General features: G+C 49.8%; 1 protein-coding gene across 1 annotated transcript; it reads left to right on the top strand.

The window, feature by feature from the left end:
- Window positions 1-3,706: 3,706 nt before the first annotated feature.
- On the top strand, window positions 3,707-18,963 carry CGREF1 (cell growth regulator with EF-hand domain 1). Its single transcript, XM_080814593.1, has 6 exons — window positions 3,707-3,798; window positions 16,416-16,512; window positions 17,620-17,685; window positions 17,773-17,843; window positions 17,980-18,104; window positions 18,326-18,963. Exons 2-6 carry the CDS (start codon window positions 16,433-16,435, stop codon window positions 18,767-18,769), a joined length of 786 nt encoding a protein of 261 aa, XP_080670719.1. The 5' UTR covers window positions 3,707-3,798; window positions 16,416-16,432; the 3' UTR covers window positions 18,770-18,963.
- Window positions 18,964-19,726: the final 763 nt, after the last annotated feature.

The raw sequence follows: 19,726 nt of genomic DNA, 5'->3' as shown, positions 1-19,726 counted from the left end.
GCTTCCGCCTCGGGGTCACCAGCGGTGCCGCCCCTTGCGAGGACCCGCGGCCTCCCCACAGCCGCCATCTTGGTGAGAGCTTCCTCCCGTGCCTGCTCCAGAGCCTGCCTGGGCCGCGCGGGGTAGGCAGCCTGGGCGTGGTCCCCAGTCACTGGCACCCAGGACACGGCCACTCCTGCGGTGACATCCTGTGACCTTCACACTCAGGGCATGGCCACTCACCTTGTGACAACACTGCCGTCGCACCGTGTTCGGCCGTTCACTGTGGCCTTCCCATAGTGGACACAGCCATTACCGCTGTGACACCCCCCCGCTGTCACCTAGGTCTCAGCTATTGAGTGCATGGCATTCTACATAGAGTCACACACACACACAGGTTACAGTCACACAGTGTCACTCTGCGCTGTCTCATCTAATCCCCATCAAGGAAGGGCAATGGATATGTACTCATCACCCACTTTGTACCAGGCACTTGGGAAACCCTGGGATGTGGTTCCCTGTCATTACTGGAATGCGGAAACAAGTATGCCATCTAACAGCAGTGGTTCTCAACCTTGACTGAAGATTAGAATCATCTGGGAGTTTTAAAAACTACCAGTGCCCATGCCTCGCCCCCTGCTATGTAGTTGGTCTGGAGAGGAGCCTTGGTGTTGATAGAACTTAGTTCTCTGGAAGATTCAAATGTGTAGTCAGGGTGGAACCCGTGCCATAGGGCTCGGGGCTAGGTAAGGGAAGTAGAGCTGTAGTGGGAGCTCTGAGGAGGGTGCCCAAACTCCGTGGGTCAGAGAAAGTGTTAAATGATGATACATTTAAGGTGAAACCAAAAAACGAGTAGGAGTTTCCCAGGCAAAGGAGAGCTGGGGAGAGAACAGTTCCAGGAGCAGAAACAGCGTAAGCGAAAGCCTGCATGTGAGAGACTTCTTAAAGGAACCAAAAGAAATCTGGTGTGTCTGGGGCATACGAGATGGTCAAGAATCAGAATGTGAGCAGCTACAAAAAGGACGTTAGAGTTTTAACTAAGGGTGGAGGAAAGCCATCAAAGAGTTTTACTAAGGGGTGGGCGACATGACTAGAACTGCGTTTTAGAAGAATTCATTCAGGCAGCTTGGAGGATGGATTAGTGGAGGCTGAGAAAGGAAACAGGCCAGTTGGGTTGTTAAGAGAACTTTGGAATGGCAGGTGGCTGCCTGGCCTTGAGGAAGTTCCTAAGAGGAGTGAAGATTTTTAAGACAGGAGGCAGAATTGGTAGGACCTGGTCATAGACTGGAGGCTGGGGGAGAAGGAGAAATCATGAAGGACTCCCAGGTTTCTGACCGTATGACTCAGGGGTGCAAGGCTGTGCCAGTCCCTGTGACAGGGGACTGCGACAGAGCAAGAGGAAGGAGGTTTGAGGGAAAGAGGATTCGTTCTGACTAGACACATAGAGGTTAGTGTGCTGGTAGATGTTCTAGTTGTGTTTTCTTAGATTCTGTATTTGTCTACTTGGCATCCGTGAATCACAGGGCCAAACAGCCAAAGTTGGCATCTCACCTGCAATCCAGAGCCCGTACTCTGACCTGCTCCTTTAATCTAATTCTCACTCAATAAACTACTATTTCCCCTGTCCTAAATCAACCCAGGGTCAGGTATCTGACAACTAGGAATAGTTACTATGTCCCAAAGCCTGCCTGAATGACTCCAACTCGGCAATCCTAAACTGTCTGCCTTGCCTTTCCTTTCCCGTTTAGCAAAGGCCGCGGCCTAGGCCTTCCCCCTTGCTCCTTTCTGCCCTCTACACTGGTGCCTCTCCCTGCCGTCCTGTGTGGTGAGCTGTGCCTCTAGTTTCTAGGGGAACTGTAACGTTAAATGTTTCAGTGGCATTGACTTCTCCGTCACCTTTATAAATTAAAATCTAGGCACAAATGAGAGGATGTTCAATTCCCAAAGTGGTCTGGGGCTTGGAGATTGGAATTTGAGATTCGATAGTCATCAGCATTTAAATGATATATTAGTTTGCAGAGTTGCCATAACAAAGTACTATACACTGGCTGTCTTAGACAACTGAAGTTTATTGTCTTACAGTTCTGGAGACTAGAAGTCCAAGGTTCAGAAAGATTGGTTCCTTTTGAGAGCTGGGAGGAAGCATCTGTTCCATGCCTCTTCTCTAGCTTCCGGTGGTTTGTTGGCAATCTCTGGCCTTCCTTGGCATGTAGAAGCTTCATTCCAATCTCTGCCTGTGTCTTCACATGCTGGTCTCCCTGTGTGTGTCTGTGGACCCCAGTTATATTGGAGTAGCGTGAGCCAACATGACCTCATTTTCACTAATTATTTCCACATAAACTCACATTCTGAGGTATTGGGGATTAGGATGATAACGTAGGACTTTTTTTTTTTTTTAAGATTTTATTTATTTATTTGACAGGGAGATCACAAGTATGCAGAGAGGTAGGCGGGGGTGGGGGGGTGTGGGAAGCAGGCTCCCTGCTGAGCAGAGAGCCTGATGTGGGGCTTGATCCCAGGACCCTGGGATCAAGACCCGAGCTGAAGGCAGAGGCTTTAACCCACTGAGCCACCCAGGCGCCCCGACAATGTAGGACTTTTTGAGGGACTCTGTTCCACCCATAACAGATAGTGATGGAAGCTACATGAACAGATGAACATATGAGCAGATGGGGAGTGAAGAGACCGCCCAGAGGAACTCGGGCACATAAAGGAAACGACGAAGAAAATGCCGAGAGAAAGAATGGTGTTGCTGAAGCCAGCGGATACCATCATTCCAGGAGGTAGTATCCAGCAGTGTCCACTACAGGAAGGAGGACAGGGTGACCTTGTTGAGGGTCTGTGGTGATAGATGCTGATGGGAAGGAGCTGATGGAGAGGGAGAAGTGGAAGATTCTCGAGAGATAAGAAGTGATTCTTTTAAAGAACTAAGACCTTGGGCCAGTGGGTGAGGATGTAGTCTGAAGTGTAGTGGAACTGGTCACTGTGACAAAAGTAGGTGACACCATTTTGACTGCAAAGCTACACTCTGTCCTGGCAAATGACTGCCACCAACGCCCTTAAGATGATCCTTTTCCCAGCCCCTCCCCAATCGAGTTTCACATGGAACCACTTCTCGGTGATGCACAGGGTCACAGCCACACGAGGATACCTTCTCTGGAAACCAGCAGTCACAGCTGTCACTTGAGCATCACAGACAACTCAGGAAGGGTTCCACCAGATACCCTGACCTGCGTCCTAGGAATATCTTCTCCTGTCACACACCAGTCCTTCACACACTGGCCATACCCTCTCAAGGCCATCTTTTCACTCTGGATACAGCGTCCCATAGGCCTACTGTCACAGGCACCTCATACACAAGGCCACAGCCAGGAGTCACGGTTGCACTAACAGCTACACTTTGTCTTGTCCTGCACATCTGGGGGCCAGCAGGCAGGGGCACGGGCGGCACCCGCACAGTTAGACCTGCTTCTCATGAACACCAGCGTCACCATCTGCCTCTTCGTCTGGGTGTCTCTAAATGTCCGTCTCTGTCTCTCAGATCTCGGAGACGCAGACACACACACACACACACACACACGCATGCTCACTCGCACACGCGCGGGGACCGCGGGGGGCTGCGGAGGGCGGCGGCCCTGCTCCCGGCCGCGGGCGCTGCGGACTCTGCCCGGGCCAGGGCGGCGGCCGGCCCGGAGGGCGACGTGGAGCGGCCACGTGGAGCGGCCCGGGGGAGGGCCCGGCGGGGAGCCGAGGAGCGGCCGCCGCACAGCCTCTAGCCGCCGCGAAGCCGGAGCCCAGCCCTCCCCGCTCTCGCCGCAGGTGGGTCCGCGCTCCGCGCCCCCGGGCTGCGGGACACCGGGCTGGGCGGTCTGGGGGCCGCCGCCGCCGCCGCCACCAAAGCCGGCGGGGGACGCGCGGGTCGGAACAGCGGGGCCGGGGCGCCCTCCCGGCCTCTGGGTCCCCAGGCTGCAGGCGCAGCCCCTCTGCGTCCCCCCTGCGGCGCGGCCGAGGTTGGAGCTGCGGCTCCCGCCTCGGGGCACTTCCCGGGAGGAGGTCCAGAGAGCAGGTAGAGGAAGATTCGCTGGAAAGCGAATCCCGAGCTCCCTAGGTGTGATGATGGGGTTCCACAGTTCCCCACCCGCGGTTCCCTCCGGTGTCTCCTTTGTCGCTCTGACATCCTGGGAGGGGGGTTGGGGGCTGGCAGGAGTTTCATCGTCATTTGGCAGATGAAGAAAAGGCGGGGGGGGGCGGCTGGAGAGAGGCCCCAGGTTATCACCCAGCTGGAAGTGGCAAGGTGAAGACCGGCTCTCAGGTGTGGGACCTTTTTGGCTGTAGAACCGCTCTGTGTTCTTTTGGCGGGGGGCGTGTCCTGGGAGGGACAAGGGCACCAGAGGGACAAGTCAAGTGTTAGGATTCAGTTCAAAATAACTTTCGGACAGTTAGACTCAGCCAGAAACGGAAAGGATGCCCTATGAGGGGCTGGACTCCTGACCTGGAAGTCAATGACCTGGCATTGACAGGGATGCTGTGAAAGAAAGTTTTGCCCTGGATGGAAGCTACCCAAGATCAAAGGCTCCTGCCACATCCTAGATTCTCTGGAAATACTCAGGTGCTGGTCATTTACCCTGCATTATCCCATTGCTTCTTCCCCAGGCTGTTACAAGGCAGGTACCATTATCACAGGCTCAGAGAGGTTAAGACACTCGCCTGGATCACACTGTCAGGACCCAGAGGCAGGATTTGATCTCAGGTCTGACTCCAAGGCTGGGCTCTCCTCACCTGTGCTGGTGCAAAGGCCTGAAGAAATGTGAAGCCTGAGAGTCATTGTGAATGTGAGTGTGTGCATGTGCGTGTGTGTGAAGGACGTGAATAACTACGGAGCTACATCACGACCGTTAACTAAGAGCTGTGGCTTTCAGGTGGTCATGAGGGTAAATCACATTTATGTGCTCTATAGTTGTAGGGGAATGATTAGGAACACCTTTGATGGGCGGTGGTTCAAGAACGGCTTTTTTTCTGTTGCTTACAGAAGCTTTTATAAATGCTGAGAAATGTCTTCAAACAAATCACATTACACCAACCTCATGACGTGTTACTTGAGGTGACTTAGCTTGACTTCCTTTAAACAATAGAGGTGGGCCATACAGTTATTTAAGCTTGTGACATGAGCTATAACCAGAATGCTCGGGTTGTCGGGAGGGCCCAGGGCGTTCCAGGTAGAGGGTGGAACAGGTTGGGCAAAAGCACTGGAAAGTGAAATCGAGAAGCACTTGTGTGTTGGGTGGGGGGGCGCTCCAGTAGCCCTTCTGTTTGAAGCCGAGTGTTGGTGTAATGGAGCACTGGAAGCTGAATATAAAATGCTGACCTGACAGCTGATTGCAGAAGGCCTTGAATGCCAAGAGGTGAGGACTGTGAACTGTAACAGAAATAGGGAGACTTTGAAGATTTTGGAGCAGTGGCGTTCTAGCTAAGGAAGATTAATGTGGTGTGGATATGGAGGGTTCTTTTTTTTTTTTTTAAGATTTATTTATTTATTTGACAGACAGAGATCACAAGTAGGCAGAGAGGCAAGCAGAGAGAGAGGAGGAAGCAGGCTCCCCGCCGAGCAGAGAGCCCGATGCGGGGCTGGATCCCAGGACCCTGAGATCATGACCTGAGCCGAAAGCAGAGGCTTAACCCACTGAGCCACCCAGGCACCCCCCCCTTTTTTTTTTTTTAGATTTATGTATTTATTTGAGAGAGAGTGTGTGTGTGTGTGTGTGCACAGGGGGAAGATCAGAGGAGGAGGGAAAAAGAGAATCTCAACCAGGCTCCTTGCTCAGGACATGGGGCTTGGTCTCACCACCCGAGATCATGACCTGAGCCAAAATCAAGAGTCAGATGCTTAACTCACTGAGCTACCCAGGCACCCCTGGAGGGTTCCTTAAATGGAGAAGATACCTGAGACAAGGACAAGAGAGAGGCTACTACATTAATTTGTGCAAGTAATTCGTTACTCACTCACTATCCATTGTAACCGGGAGAGGTGAGTACTGTTATTATCTCATTGTGCAGATAAGGTAACTGAAGTTCAGTGAGGATAATTAATTTACCCAAGGTCGCAGGGACAGCCTGTGGTGGGGGCTGGTCCCAAAGTTCTGTCCTCGGTCCACTACACAAAAAAATCTTTTTTTTTTGTAAGATTTTATTTATTTGACAGAGAGAGAGATCACAAGTAGGCAGAGAGGCAGGCGGGGGGCGGGGGGGGGGTCGCAGGCTCCCTGCTGAGCAGAGAGCCCAATGCGGGGCTCGATGGGCTTGATCCTAGGACCCTGAGATCGTGACCTGGGCTGAAGGCAGAGGCTTAACTCACTGAGCCACCCAGGCGCCCCCTGAGTGGTTACATACATGAAATGGATGCATAGGACCAAGAGGAGGAGAATAATAGTAACTCATGTGGGCCGGGTTCAGGACCAGGTAGGTACTTTCAGGGCCCAGGGCAAAAACAAGAGTAAGAATTTCAGGATGGTGGGCACCTGGCTGGTGACTTTGGATATCAAGGTCATGAGTTCAAGCCCCACAGTGTGGGTGGAGCATACTTATTTTAAAAAAAATAATAATTTCAGTATGGAGTCAGCAGAGCATCATGCTAAAGCCAAGGGCCCCTCTGAGAGGTGGGCCCCGTGTGACTGCTGCCCACGTCACACACAGTCCTGATTACTAAGGCAACTTAACAAACCACCTCACAACTTAGTGGCTGGAAGCCATAACGTTGACCTTGGTCATGAGCGTGCAGTCTGGGCCTGGCTGTGGAAACCAGCATATGTGTGCTCATTCCGTGTGGACTGGGGCACCTTGAAAGCTGAGAGTTGGAATCACCTGAAGGTTTGCCCTCTCACCTGGATGGTCTCGGGCTGGGGAGACGAGAGCAGCCGAAGGCCGGATCGGCTGCAGCGCTTCAGGCCTCCGTCTGTGGTTTCCCCACACAGTCTTTCCAGCGTGGTGGCTTCGGGGACGCCAGACTTCTTCTGTGGAGGTTCAGGGCTCCACAGGGGCCTATGTGCATGTGAGGAGACAGAGGGAGTGAAGCAGAACCAGGTACAAGCTATGGCACCTTTTATGACCCACACCTTTATTTCAGCTGTTCGTTCGAAGTGAGTGGCTAAGTCCAGATCGTATACAAGGAAAGGCAAATTAGACTTGGTCCTTTGTGGGAAGGCGGGTCAAGGAATTTGTAGACCTGTTTTGCAAACCAGAACATTTGGCCTAAGGAGGGAGTAGATTAATGGAATCTGAGGGGTGCTTCCCCTTTATGCCTGAATTGCTCCCACCGGACCGTCCTCTTTTAAAAGGCAACTGCTAGCGCCTGAGAAGCCCGGATAATAGGTTTTGACAGCTCTGAGGGATTTAAATTACTCCAATGCCTCCTGTAGGCCCAGGTCCTGGCAGTAAACAGATGGGGTGGGGGTACAGGAAACAATCCGAGGGCATCCAGGTGGGGAGACCAGGAGGGTGTGTGTGTGTGAAGCCACTGCAGAGCCGGCCAGGGAAACTTCTGGAGGGAAACGGGCGTTTGTGTACAAGCAGGCACTGTGCAAAATGTGTAGGATGTACAATCAGGTGTCACTGAACCCTTACCGCACCCCATGAGGGGTGCTCTCGTCTGCCTCACGTAGGTGAACAGCCTAAAACACAGAAGCCTCGTGGTTCCAGAGCCAGGCCTGGGGTTCAGGCTGCCTGAGGTTGGGGCCCATACCCTTCCCCTCTAGACTGCGTGACCTCTTCCTCAGTAACTCTGTTTCCCTGTCCTTCCCTCAATCACTGTCTAACATCTGTATCTTTTCTTACTTATATATTTGCAAGCTTTAAGGAAAAAAATGAGAAGTAATTCTACTTTATCATCACACTTGTAAGATAGTGCCTCACACACAGTGGGCTTTTAATAAACAGTAAAGCAGTAAATAAACTTTATCTTTGTTCTACAAACTTATATTTCTATTGCCTTCCCTGGGGATGCTCACCCTCTTGGTCTTCGGCCACATAGGTCTTTGACATCTGTTGCGATCCACGCTGTCTTCTGCGGTATCTAGGCCCAGGGTCTCTATTTGCCAGCATTCTCCTGGCTGCTTCTGGCCAGCTGGCCTTCTCAGCCATTACGTGCCTCTTCTTCTATCTTAGAGCCCAGCCTCCACTGCCCTGCCTCCCAAGCAACCCAGCAGCACTCAGCATATAAAGAACCAGGGCCCTCTGCCCCATTGACCTGTACCCTCCTACAGCCACTGTTTTCCAGAATGCTCGGGCACCCCGTGGGCAGGACCTTCTCCCTGATCCTCCTGGCTCAGGCGCAGGCGTCTCAGTCTTGCAGCTCCTCTCAGTCTCCAGGGGCTTTCTCTTGAGACTTCTGTCTTTCACCTCCTTGAGGCAGGCTGTGGTGAGCTACCCCCTCCCAAGAACCGAGGTAGTTTTGAACCCTACTTACACTCCCCTAGTCCTCTCTCACTTGTCCTGTTGTACTTGACTTACGGTGTCTTTCGTGATACAGAAGTTTAAGCCTTTGATATTTTCGCATCTATTTTTTCCTTTAAAAATTACAAGTTTGCAATATAATTTTTTTAATTTTAATTTTTTTTAATTTTATTTATTTGTTAGAGAGAGAGTGAGCGAGCACAGGCAGACAGAGTGGTAGGCAGAGGCAGAGGGAGAAGCAGGCTCCCCGCGGAGCAAGGAGCCCGATGTGGGACTCGATCCCAGGACGCTGGGATCATGACCCGAGCCGAAGGCAGCTGCTTAACCAACTGAGCCACCCAGGCGTCCCTGCAATATAATTTTTTAAAAAAATTATTTGAGAGAGAGAGAGCAGAGAGAGAAGCAGACTCCCCACGGAGCTCAGAGCCCAATGCAGGGGGGTGGGGCAGGCCCTCTCCCCAATCCCAGGCCCTGAGACCCTGACCTGAGCTGAAACCAAGAGTCAGGTGCACAACCTACTGAGACACCCAGGCGCTCTGCAATATTTATCATTTTTAATTGCTGCGTCCTTTAATATACTTTGCTTAGCCATTGTCTAAATGTTAGCCATTTAGGTTGATTATGTTTCTTTCACTAATATGAATGGCATGGTTATAAATATCTTTATAATTCTTTTTCCATTTGAGTTCCTCCCTCTGTAATCCTCAGGATGGTATCACTGGGTCAGTTTCATGGCAATTACCGCACATTTCCAGGTTGCTCTCTAGAAAGTGTCAGGTTTGTAGTCCCTCAAACGACAGAGGCTAATCCTCACTGATTCAATTTCTTTAATGGTTATAGGACTATTAAAATTTGCTCTTTCTTCCTCCATCAGTTTTGCTATCAAGCTTTTCTAGGAAATTAGCTCTGACCTCTAAGTTTTCAAGTTTCTGCTATTTCTGTAGTTATGTCCCCATGTTCATTGCCAATGTTCTTTCTTTGTGCCTTTTCTCTTTGTTCTTAATGTGTCAGAGGTTTGTTTATTAGTCCTTTTAAAGAAACACCAGTGCCTGGCTTTTCTTGCTCTTCTCTGTCGCATTCCTAATCTCTTACATCTTTTGTTTTTTCATTTCTTTATTTTTTAAAAATATTTTATTTATTTATTTGACAGACAGAGATCTCAAGTAGGCAGAGAGGCAGGAGGAGGGAGAGGTGGAAGCAGGCTCCCTGTTGAGCAGAGAGCCCGATGTGGGGCTTGATCCCAGGACTCTGGGATCATGACCTGAGCTGAAGGCAGAGGCTTTAACTGAGCCACCCAGGCGCTCCTCATTTCTTTGAGTTTATTCTGTCTTACTAGCTTATTGAGTTGGAAGCTTAACTCATGAACTTTTAGCTCTTTCTTCTATTAGATGCTTTTAAGTCAATCCACTTTCCCTCTGATACTGCTCTGGCTACCTATCTTGTTTTCATGCATATTTTCCCAGTATTATCCAACGCTAAGTATTTAACAGTTTCCATTATGATTTTCTTCTCTGATCCACATGTAAGTATGCCTTTTAAATTTCCATATATGTGAGATTTTTTGCATCGTTTTTGTTGTTGGTTTCTATGTAATTACATGTTAGTCATATAATATAGCGTGAGACAGACTCTTTGTTATTCACTGAGCCATGTGCTCTGGCCCATTACTTGTCAATTTTTATAAATATTCCACATGTATTGAGAAGATTAATGTACTTGCTAGGGGATTGGTCTCTCATTTGTTCATTAGCTCAGGCATATTAAGTTTTTTATTCAACCTTCTACATTCTTACTCATTTTTAGTCTGGTTAATGTTTCAAATACTGGATGATGTCTATTAAATTCTCCCACCACGATGGCAGATTAGACTTTTCTCCTTGTAGTTCTGCTAGTTTGTTTTTATTTTAAGATTTTATTTTTTTAGAGCAGTTTTAGGTTCACAGCAAAGTTGAGCGGGAGGTACAGAGATTTCCTGTATACCTCTGTGCTCCCCCTACATGCACTGCTCCCCCACGATCAACATCCCAGGCCAGACTGTGCATTCCGGACAACTGGAGGAACCCACACTGACACATCATCACTCAAAGTCCATAGTTTACATCAGGATTCATTCTAGAACATTCTGTGGGTTTGGACAATTGTATAATGACATGTCTTGTCATTGTAGTATCATAGAGAGTAGTTTCACTGCCCTAAAATCTTCTATTCTCCACCTCTTCATCCTTCCACCCCAACCCATAGCAACCACTGATATTTTGACTGTCTCCACAGTTTTGCCTTTTCCAGAATGTCTTACCGTCGAAATCATACAGTGCATAGCCTTTTCAGATTGGCTTCTTTCACTTAGTAATACTGATTTAAATTCCTCTAGGGCTTTTCATGGCTTGATAGCTCATTTTTTTTTTTAAAGAGTTTATTTATTTGAGAGAGAAGGAGGATGAGTAGGCAGGAGGGGCAGAGGGAGAGGGGAGAAGCAGACTCCCCGCTGATCAGGAAGCCCGATGTGGGGCTTGATCCCAGGACCTGGAGATCATAATCTGAGCCGAAGGCAGGCGCTTTAACCAACTGAGCCACCCAGCGCCCCAATAGCTCATTTCTTTTTAGCACTAACTAATATTCCATTGTCTGGGTATACCACATTTCCTTCCTTCCTTCCTTCTTTCCTCTCTCTCTCTCTCTCTCTTTCTTAAGATTTTATTTATTTGACAGAGAGAGACACAGCAGGAGAGGGAACACAAACAGGGGGAGTGGGAGAGGGAGAAGCAGGCTTCCCGCAGAGCAGGCAGCCCAGTGTGGAGCTCGATCCCAGGACCCTGGGACCATGACCTGAGCTGAAGGCAGGTGGTTAATGACTGAGCCCCCCAGGCAACCTACCACAATTTATCTCTCCATCCACTATTGAAGGACATCTTGGTTGCTTTCCAGTTTTGGCAGTTATGAATAAAGGTGCTATAAACATCTATGTGTAAGTTTTTGTGTGGACATGATTTTTTAGCTCCTTTCAATAAACGTGAAGGAGTGCAGTTGCTGAATTTGCTGGGTTGTATGGTAAGAATGCATTTAACTTCATACGAAACTGCTTAAGTGTCTTCCAAAGTGGCCGCGCCATTTTGCATTCCTACCAGCAATGAGAGTTCTTGCTGCTTCCCATCCTCTCCAGTGTTTGGTGTTGTCAGTGTCCTGGATTTTGGCCATTCTAACAGGCGTGTAGTGTTATAGCAGTTTTTAAAAAATATTTTATTTATTTATTTGACAGAGAGAGAGCACAAGCAGGGGAAGAAGCAGAGGGAGAGGCAGAAGCAGGCTCCTGCAGAGCAGGGAAAGCCTGTTATGGGGCTCGATCCCAGGACTCCGGGATCACGACCTGAGCCGAAGGCAGTGGCCTAACCAACTGAGCCACTCAGGCGCCCATGGCAGTTTTTATTTTAGATGTTTTGAGGCTATGTTATTAGACATATACAAGTTCAGAACTATAGTATCTTCCTAGGGAATTAAATTTTTATGAATTTTGTAATGACATTCTTTTATCTATGATAATGCCTTTCATCTTAAAGCCTAGTCTAATGTCTATAAAGCTGCACTAGCTTTCTTTTGTCTATTATTGCTTTTTTATTGTTTTATATATCCTCCCATCCTTTTGCTTTCAACCTGTGTCTCTACTTTTTAGGTTCATCTCCTGAAAATTACATATAACTGTATCTTGTTTTGTATGAATTTTGGTAATTTCTATTTCTTTTTTTAAAATATTTTATTTATTTATTTGACAGACAGAGATCACAAGCAGGCAGAGGCAGGCAGAGAGAGGAGGAAGCAGGCACTCTGCTGAGCAGAGAGCCCGATGCAGGGCTTGATCCCAGGACCCTGGGATCATGACCTGAGCCGAAGGCAGAGGCTTTAACCCACTGAACCACCCAGGCACCCCGGTAATTTCTATTTCTTAACTGATGAATTTAAAGAATTTATAGTTATGACCACCGATAAACTTAGATATATTTTTACCATCTTAATTTATATATTTTTTTGCCTTACTTTTTCATTTTTTAAGTTTCTCTATTCTCTTTTACTGCCTTCCTTTGAAATGATTTTTTTTTTTTTAATTCCATTCATGGGGCGCCTGGGTGGCTCAGTCATTAAGCATCTGCCTTTGGCTCAGGTCATGATCCTGGGGTCCTGGGATGGAGCCCTACATCAGGCTCCCTGCTCAACAGGAAGCCTGCTTCTCCCTCTCCGACTCCCTCTGCTTGTGCTCCCTCTCTTTGTTGTCTCTCTCTCTGTCAAATAAATAAATAAAATCTTAAAAAATAACCCTGCTTTAATAAAAAATAAAAAATTCCATTCATTTTTTTCTCTGCTGGTTTGAGGTCATACATTCTATTTCTTCCATTTCTGGTTTTTTAGTGGTTCTCCTTAAGACCTTTCCGTGCATATTTAACAAAGTTGCTCAGTATGTCTACTCTCTTCCCAAACAACCATCCTCACCTTACATCTTTTTTTTTTTTAATTTACTTATTTGACAGAGAGAGAGATGGCAAGCAGGCAGAGAGGCAGGCAAAGAGAGAGGAGGAAGCAGGCTCCCTGCTGAGCGGAGAGCCCGATGAGGGGCTCGATCCCAGGACCCTGGGTCATGACCTGAGCTGAAGGCAGAGGCTTTAACCCACTGAGCCACCCAGGCGCCCCCTCATCTTACATCTTAATGTTGTCCAATATTGTAGTTTAGTTCACCTTTTTTTGCTCCCTATATTAATGTAATTATCAGTCTATGTTTGTTTCTATTTTCCCAAATACTTTCTGATTTTTTTCTGCTCACCATTTTTCCTTGCATTTCAAACCCTTCTGGGATCATTTTCCTTTTTCCTGCAGTAAATCCCTTAGAATTTCCTTTAATGGAGGAATGTTGGTGGCAAATTCTCTAATTTGTTGTTTATTAAAATTGTTTTTGTTTCACCTCATTCTTGGAAGATAATTTTGCTCAGACGAGAATTCTAGAATGACAGTTCTCCCCCCGCGCCCCCCACACTTCCCCTTCTCAATGTGTTAAAATACTGTACTACTGTAACCTGGTATCACTGCTGCTGTTGAGAAATCAACTATCAGTCTAATCGTCCTTTGGGGGATTTGTCTTTTTCTTCCGACTGCCTTTCAGACCTTCTCTTTTTCTTGATATCATATAGTTTCAGAATAGCTCTGGGTGTGTATCCTGTTTATTTGGCTTTCCTTGGATTGTTGGGCTTCCTGGATTCGAGTATTGTGTTCTTGCAATAGATTGGGGAAAATCTCAGCTGTTATATCTTAGGACACTGCTTCGATCCCATTTCCCCTTCATTTTCCATGCCACTTAACCTGTGTTTTATATTTTCTGTCTTTGGCTCAATGAGCTACCTCCTGGATAATTTGTTCATTAATTCTCACATTGTTTTACTCATTGCATTTTAAAATTAATCTTTTCGTTATACTTGTGGAAGTTATATTTGGTTCTTCTTCAAATCTTCTTGGTCATTTTTATGCTCATACTCTTTTCCCATAGTTTCAAGCTTCTCTTTAATTTCTTGAAACAAATTAAATATATTTCATGTTCTTGGTATGATAATTCCAGTGTCCTTCTTTTGCAAGTCTGGTTTCACCCTCTATTGGTTAGCTGGCTCTCACTCACAGTGTCTTATTTCCTTGTGTGTTTATGACTTTCTGGCTGTGAGCTCATGCTCCATGACCCTTTACTGATGGAATTTCTTTGGGGCCTGAATTGGAATTGTGTTTCTCAGACAAGATGTGTATTTTCCTTTACTAGTTGACTGGAGGTACTCTCAACCAGGTACCACTTAAAATGCAAACGATGTGTTTGGCTTTTGAACCACAGTGGTAGCTTAGTTCAGGTCTTGGACCCACATTAGAGCAGGCTTGTTACAAATGCTCAGGGAAGACTTTATCCCTTCCACCCAGCACCAAGGTCAAGACAGACAAGATTTATGCTGCCCTCCCTTCTTTGTGGCACATTTACTTTTCGTAAATGTTTGAATCCCAGCTCTAGGTTGGGAATCTCCTATTAGTCTCCTCCCACTGGGTGGGTCCAACCTTTATCTCTGGGCTCTTCTACCACACCAGCCACTCCAACTGATAGTGCAAATTGACCAGGGTTTGGTTTGACAGCCAAAGCCTACTTCAAGCTCATTCCCCCCCCAGGATTACCGTTGCCCTGTGCTGTTTCACTGTACTCAAAATTTCTTACTTTCTTGCCAACTCAATGCATTCGTAAAGATACTTTCTATTTTTAGCCAGCTTTGGGATGACTTTCATTGGGACAGTTCCTATCACTCCCAGACATGGAGGTTTGGATATTTTTCTAGACGACCCTTTCAGTGAGATGTGTCCACGGCAGTTGGGGTTAGGGTTAACCTAACCCTAGTCTAACCCTAACCTAATCTGCAGGCTCCCTGCAGAGCAGGGGAAGCCTGTTATGGGACTTGATCCCAGGACTCCTGGATCATGACCCAAGCCGAAGGCAGAGACCTAACCAACTAAGCCGCTCAGGCACCATGGCAGTTTTTATTTTAGAAAATCTAAAGCTAGGGTTAGGATTAGCCTAACCCTAACCCTAACCCTGAGGGCCCCCAGCTGATGATACGGAAATCTCAGTTCCAGCTCCCTCCCTGGGATGGGCCCAAGACTTGTTTTCTCTCTTGGGTGCGACAACCGGAGCTCAAGGATCTGTTTTGCAGCCAATGTTCATGAACACCTTTAGGGGAACTGTGGTTTCAGCATCCATTTGGCCACTGTGGATTATGGACACCAATCAACTATGTAGACTCATGATATCTGTTGGGTCTACGTATATGCAGAGAAAACTAAAGATCGTTTCTGTGCCTCTTGGTAGCTTCACCTTCTTGCAGACTTCCATATTTGGTTGTTTCTTCCTCAAGGTGGCTCTGCATAGCTACAGGCAGCCTCCCACATGCATCTTCCCATGGCAAGGCCGAGTCCCTGCCCTTCCCTGCCTCTCTGAGGCACTGGAATCCAGCCTTGCTGTGCTTCTGCACCTTGTTAGAGCTACGGAGCTCTTTGAGAATCTGATGAAACCGACAGACTTTCCCCGGGAGAATTCCATGCCAGCCAGAATGTCAGGGACCCGGACAGTGGTTCCTGATCCTCTGCACCTGAGGATTTGTCTTCCTAGAGATGGGGGTGGGGTCTCAGGCCTCAGCTATGGTGGGTGTGTGTGCTTCCTTGGGAATTGGTAGGATCCGTACACCTACCTGGGACTAGTCAGTAAGCTTCATGCTCTGTGCTTCTGACTGATCCTTTCTCTCTTTGACTCTTTTCATATAACCAAGAGCTTGTGTTGCCAGTGGGCCTGCACAGTGAAGGTCTAAGGGGAAGCTTTTGTTTTTTCTTTTCTATTGGGATTTCCTAAGAGAAAAGAATAGGTCCTTTGGCTTGACTCTGATTTGTTTCAACCCTCACCTGAGTTTAGATCTGTTTCAAGGAGTCTGAGCCTTTACTGATTCGTTCTTGGTTGAATTTTAATAAATACAGGCTAATAATCTGCCTCTGCATAAGTCCTGGTCTTTTGTGACCCTCTGCATTTCTGATCTGGCTTTTTTCTTAATGTCTCTGAGCTAGTTTCCATCTGCAAAGTGAGGAACTGGACTGGGGTAGATGTACTTGAATTGTACTTCTTCTGAGCACTTCCGGCTGGGGGGTGGGTGGGAGAATGGGGTTGGGGGATGGGTGTGGGGAGGGACTCCTGCTCCCAGAGCTGCTTCTGCCACAGCAGATCTGCTTTCCGTGCTTTACACACTGGGTCCAGAGTAAGATTTGTTTCCGGCAGATTCCACAGGGGATGACATGTCTGTGTGGGCCTCCTCCCTGAGCAGGAAGGAGTCCTGTCACCTGGCTGCAGGTGGAGGCAGGGAGAGAAGCAGCTCCTGTCTAACCCTCCCGTCCCCTCACTCTGTGGCAGACATCCCTTCCCCTTGACTCCCTAACTCTGTTCCTAGTTACAGTTCCTGCAAGGATGTTGTTACCTTTGGCAACGAGAATGTTAGTGCTGCTGCTGCCCCTGAGTCAGGCTGCTCCCAAGGACGGAACCGTGAGGTAATGGGCTCTCTGGAGCAGGGCCATAGGCTGGGATACAGGGAGTCTGGAGAGTCTGAGGGTGCGGTGGGCCCCTCTGGGAGGCAGGAGCCTGGGGTGTATGCTCCTGGAGCTCTGTATCCCCCTCTTCCCCTGACCTCTGCCACCTCTGCCTCTGCCTGTAGGAGAGCAGGCAACGGGGCATCTTTGCTGGGATCAGTTTCTCTGGGATCCCAGGCCTCAGTTCCGAGGGGGTGTGAGGCTTGGGGAAGAAGCTGTGAGTCGTCTGGGATCCGGGGCTTCAGTTCCAACAGGGTATGAGGCTTGGGGAAGCAGCTGTGGCCCGGGAAGGGGCTGCGCTCCTCTTCTCCAGACCTTCTGTGAGAATACCAGAGCCTTCGAGATCATTAGCAGATCTGTTCTGTTTTGTGTGCTCATCTGCCTCAAGGCTCCGGTGTGAAGACCACACTGGGTATGTGGGGTGCAGGGGGAGGGACAGAGACAGAGCAGCAAGGCTGGCAGCAGGGACAGAGGCTGCCGCAGCGGCTCCTGCGATCTAGCCTCGCAGGTCTGGACTGATTTGGGTCAACCAGGCAGCCTCATCCAGAACTGGGAGCAAATCTTGGGCTTTAAGGACTGAGAAAGAGAGCCTGAGCAGATGGAAACTCCAGAACTATCATGCATGCCCTCAGCATGTGTCGTGGAGCAGATCCGGTCTGTGGAAGCCAGGGCAGTGCCTGTGGGCTGAGTCAGAGGCCTGCCCCTTGGCCCTGACCCCAGAGCTAAAGGGTGACCGCGATCCCCACTATCCGGACACCCACTCACTGTTTTCTTGGGTCTCCAACTTGTATCTACTAGGTGTGTCCTCATCTGGCCTCTAACCAGACACTTTATTTGGGTTTTCCCTTAACGTCTAAGTTAGGAATCTGTAAAAACAGCCCGAGGGAGTGAGGTTCTGCTTCTGAGACCAGAAGGGCCTCCGCCCCACAAGGTTTTTGCGGAATTTGAGAGAACAACGTCCTTTGGGTCTAGGGAGAGAACTCTGCCAGGAGCTTGAGGGTGGGCGGCTGGTAGGCTGGATCCTCAGGGAGGCTCTTTGCAAGCCTGGCCCTTCTCTCTCTCCTCCAGGCCGGACCCTGAGGTGCAGCAGCAGCCCCTGTCCAACCCCTTCCAGCCAGGCGAGGAGCAGCTTCGGTGAGTGGCCTGGGCCGGGGGTGTGGGTAGGGGTAGGCCTGGGTCTGCACACTGGCCTCTGGGGCTGACTTTCCCCGTGTCTGGCAGGCTTCTGCAGAACTACCTACAGGGACTGGAGAGGATGGAAAAGGAGCCCGAACGCATGACCCGGGAGCAGGGTGAGGGGCTGGGCACTGGGGCCAGCGGGCAGGGGCTCCGGGGCAGCACACCCAAGACTGACCCTGGGCCGTCGGTCGCCCCCTGCCTCCTCCACCTGTTCCTGATGCCTCTTCTGACCCGGCTTCTCCTCCTTAGTTCTCCTCTACCTCTTTGCCCTCCACGACTATGACCAGAGTGGGCAGCTGGATGGCCTGGAGCTGTTGTCCATGTTGACCGCAGCTCTGGCACCTGGAGCTGCTGATTTTCCCATCGCCAACCCGGTAAGCCCCGCTGGCTGGTGGAGGGGGAGGGCTTCTCCCACGAAGGAGACTCAGCTGCTTGGGGCTTCCGTCTTTCTCATCATGACTGTTCTGGGGAATCCACTGGGAAAGAAGTGCTCTGAGCCTGCCTGGGAGGGAGGTGAGGAGGTGTGGGGAGGGTCAGGGCTCCTGGGAACATGTCTGTTCACTGTAGCCTGTACGGCAACTGTGTGCTTCCACAGGTGATCCTGGTAGTGGACAAGGTGCTCGAGACCCAGGACCTGAACGGGGATGGGCTCATGTCCCCTGCAGAACTCATCAACTTCCCAGGAGAAGTCCCAGGGCACACACAGCCCGAAGAGCCCCCGGAGCCACAAGACGTTGGGAGGCAGTCCCCATTAGCTGACAGCCAGCCAGGACAAGAGCTGCAGGGAGCCCTGGGTCCCAGAGAAGATGGGGGACAGGTAGAGGCCAGAAGGGAGTCCTCAGAGCCTGTGCAGGAGGCTAGGGGACAGGCAGAGGCTGAAAGAGAAGTCCCAGGCCCTGCAGCAGAGGCTACAGGACAGGCAGAGGCCAGGGACGCTGGAAAGGACGCAGAGGAGCTCCCAGGGGAAACACTGGAGTCTAAGAACGCCCCAAATGAGTTTGAAGTTCATGTTATTCAACTGGAGAATGATGAGATATGAACCTCGATGATAGAGACCTGCACCCGCAGAAGTCTCAGTACCAGAACATGAGCCCCGAAGAGTGGGGCGTGTAGGCTGGGACCAGGACCCCCAATTTGTCCGCTTCCTGGCCCCCAGAGGGGCAGCTCAGGGAGACCCTAAGTTGAGGGGGGCAGCTTTAGGGCCCAGACAACCAATAAAGAACTGATGAACTCATCTGCTTGGGCCATCTACTTCCCGGTGTGGCTGGCCTGGCCTCAGGGACACAGGGGGTTGGGGACTGGACAGGCCTCTGGGAGAGGCTTCGGCTTCCCCAGTGGTCCCAGAGGGTGCTGAGACACAGGAGGGCCCAGCCAGCTGCAGACAAGCCGGGGAAGAGGGCACCACCTCTCCCTGGGGCCCAAAGGCTCCTCTTCCCCTTCCTCTGTGGTTCAGACACCCCGGACCCTGCTGCAGCCCCATGCCAGTCCTCCCCACCACCCTGTAGGAGCCCTCCCCAGAGTATCAACAAGATCTACCACTTACTGAGAGCCCAGCACACACCAGGCATCATGCCGGGCATTTTCTACATTGACTGTATCCTCACAATAATTCTATGACCAGGTAGAATTAGCTCCATTTGGCAGATGAGGAAATTGAGGAAGACCGAGTCAGTAATGTACCCAAGGAGACAGCACGAATTAAGTGGCAGATTTGAATTCAGGTGTGTCAGACTGCAAAGCCCATGGTCTTGAGCAGTCTGGGGCCTCACCCTGCCCCAAGTCCCTTATGAAACTTGGCTCATTCCCAATATGCCCTCAGGCCTGGTCTGGGTCCCAGGGGCACATCTGTGGACGAGGCACCACCTTAAGGACAAGGTGGCCCCAAGGGTGGGGCTTCAGGCTCCGGGACAGTCACAACGGAGATATTTTTGGACCATGAAGTCGCCACCAAACCACAGAGCAGGCTCCCTGCCCACTGGCCTGTCAGGTTGGCTCA

This window comes from Martes martes, assembly GCF_963455335.1.
Source record: "Martes martes genome assembly, chromosome: 9".
NCBI lineage: Eukaryota > Metazoa > Chordata > Mammalia > Carnivora > Mustelidae > Martes > Martes martes.
The sequence above is the reverse complement of the archived record's forward strand: the minus strand, read 5'-3'. Positions and strand labels throughout refer to the sequence as shown.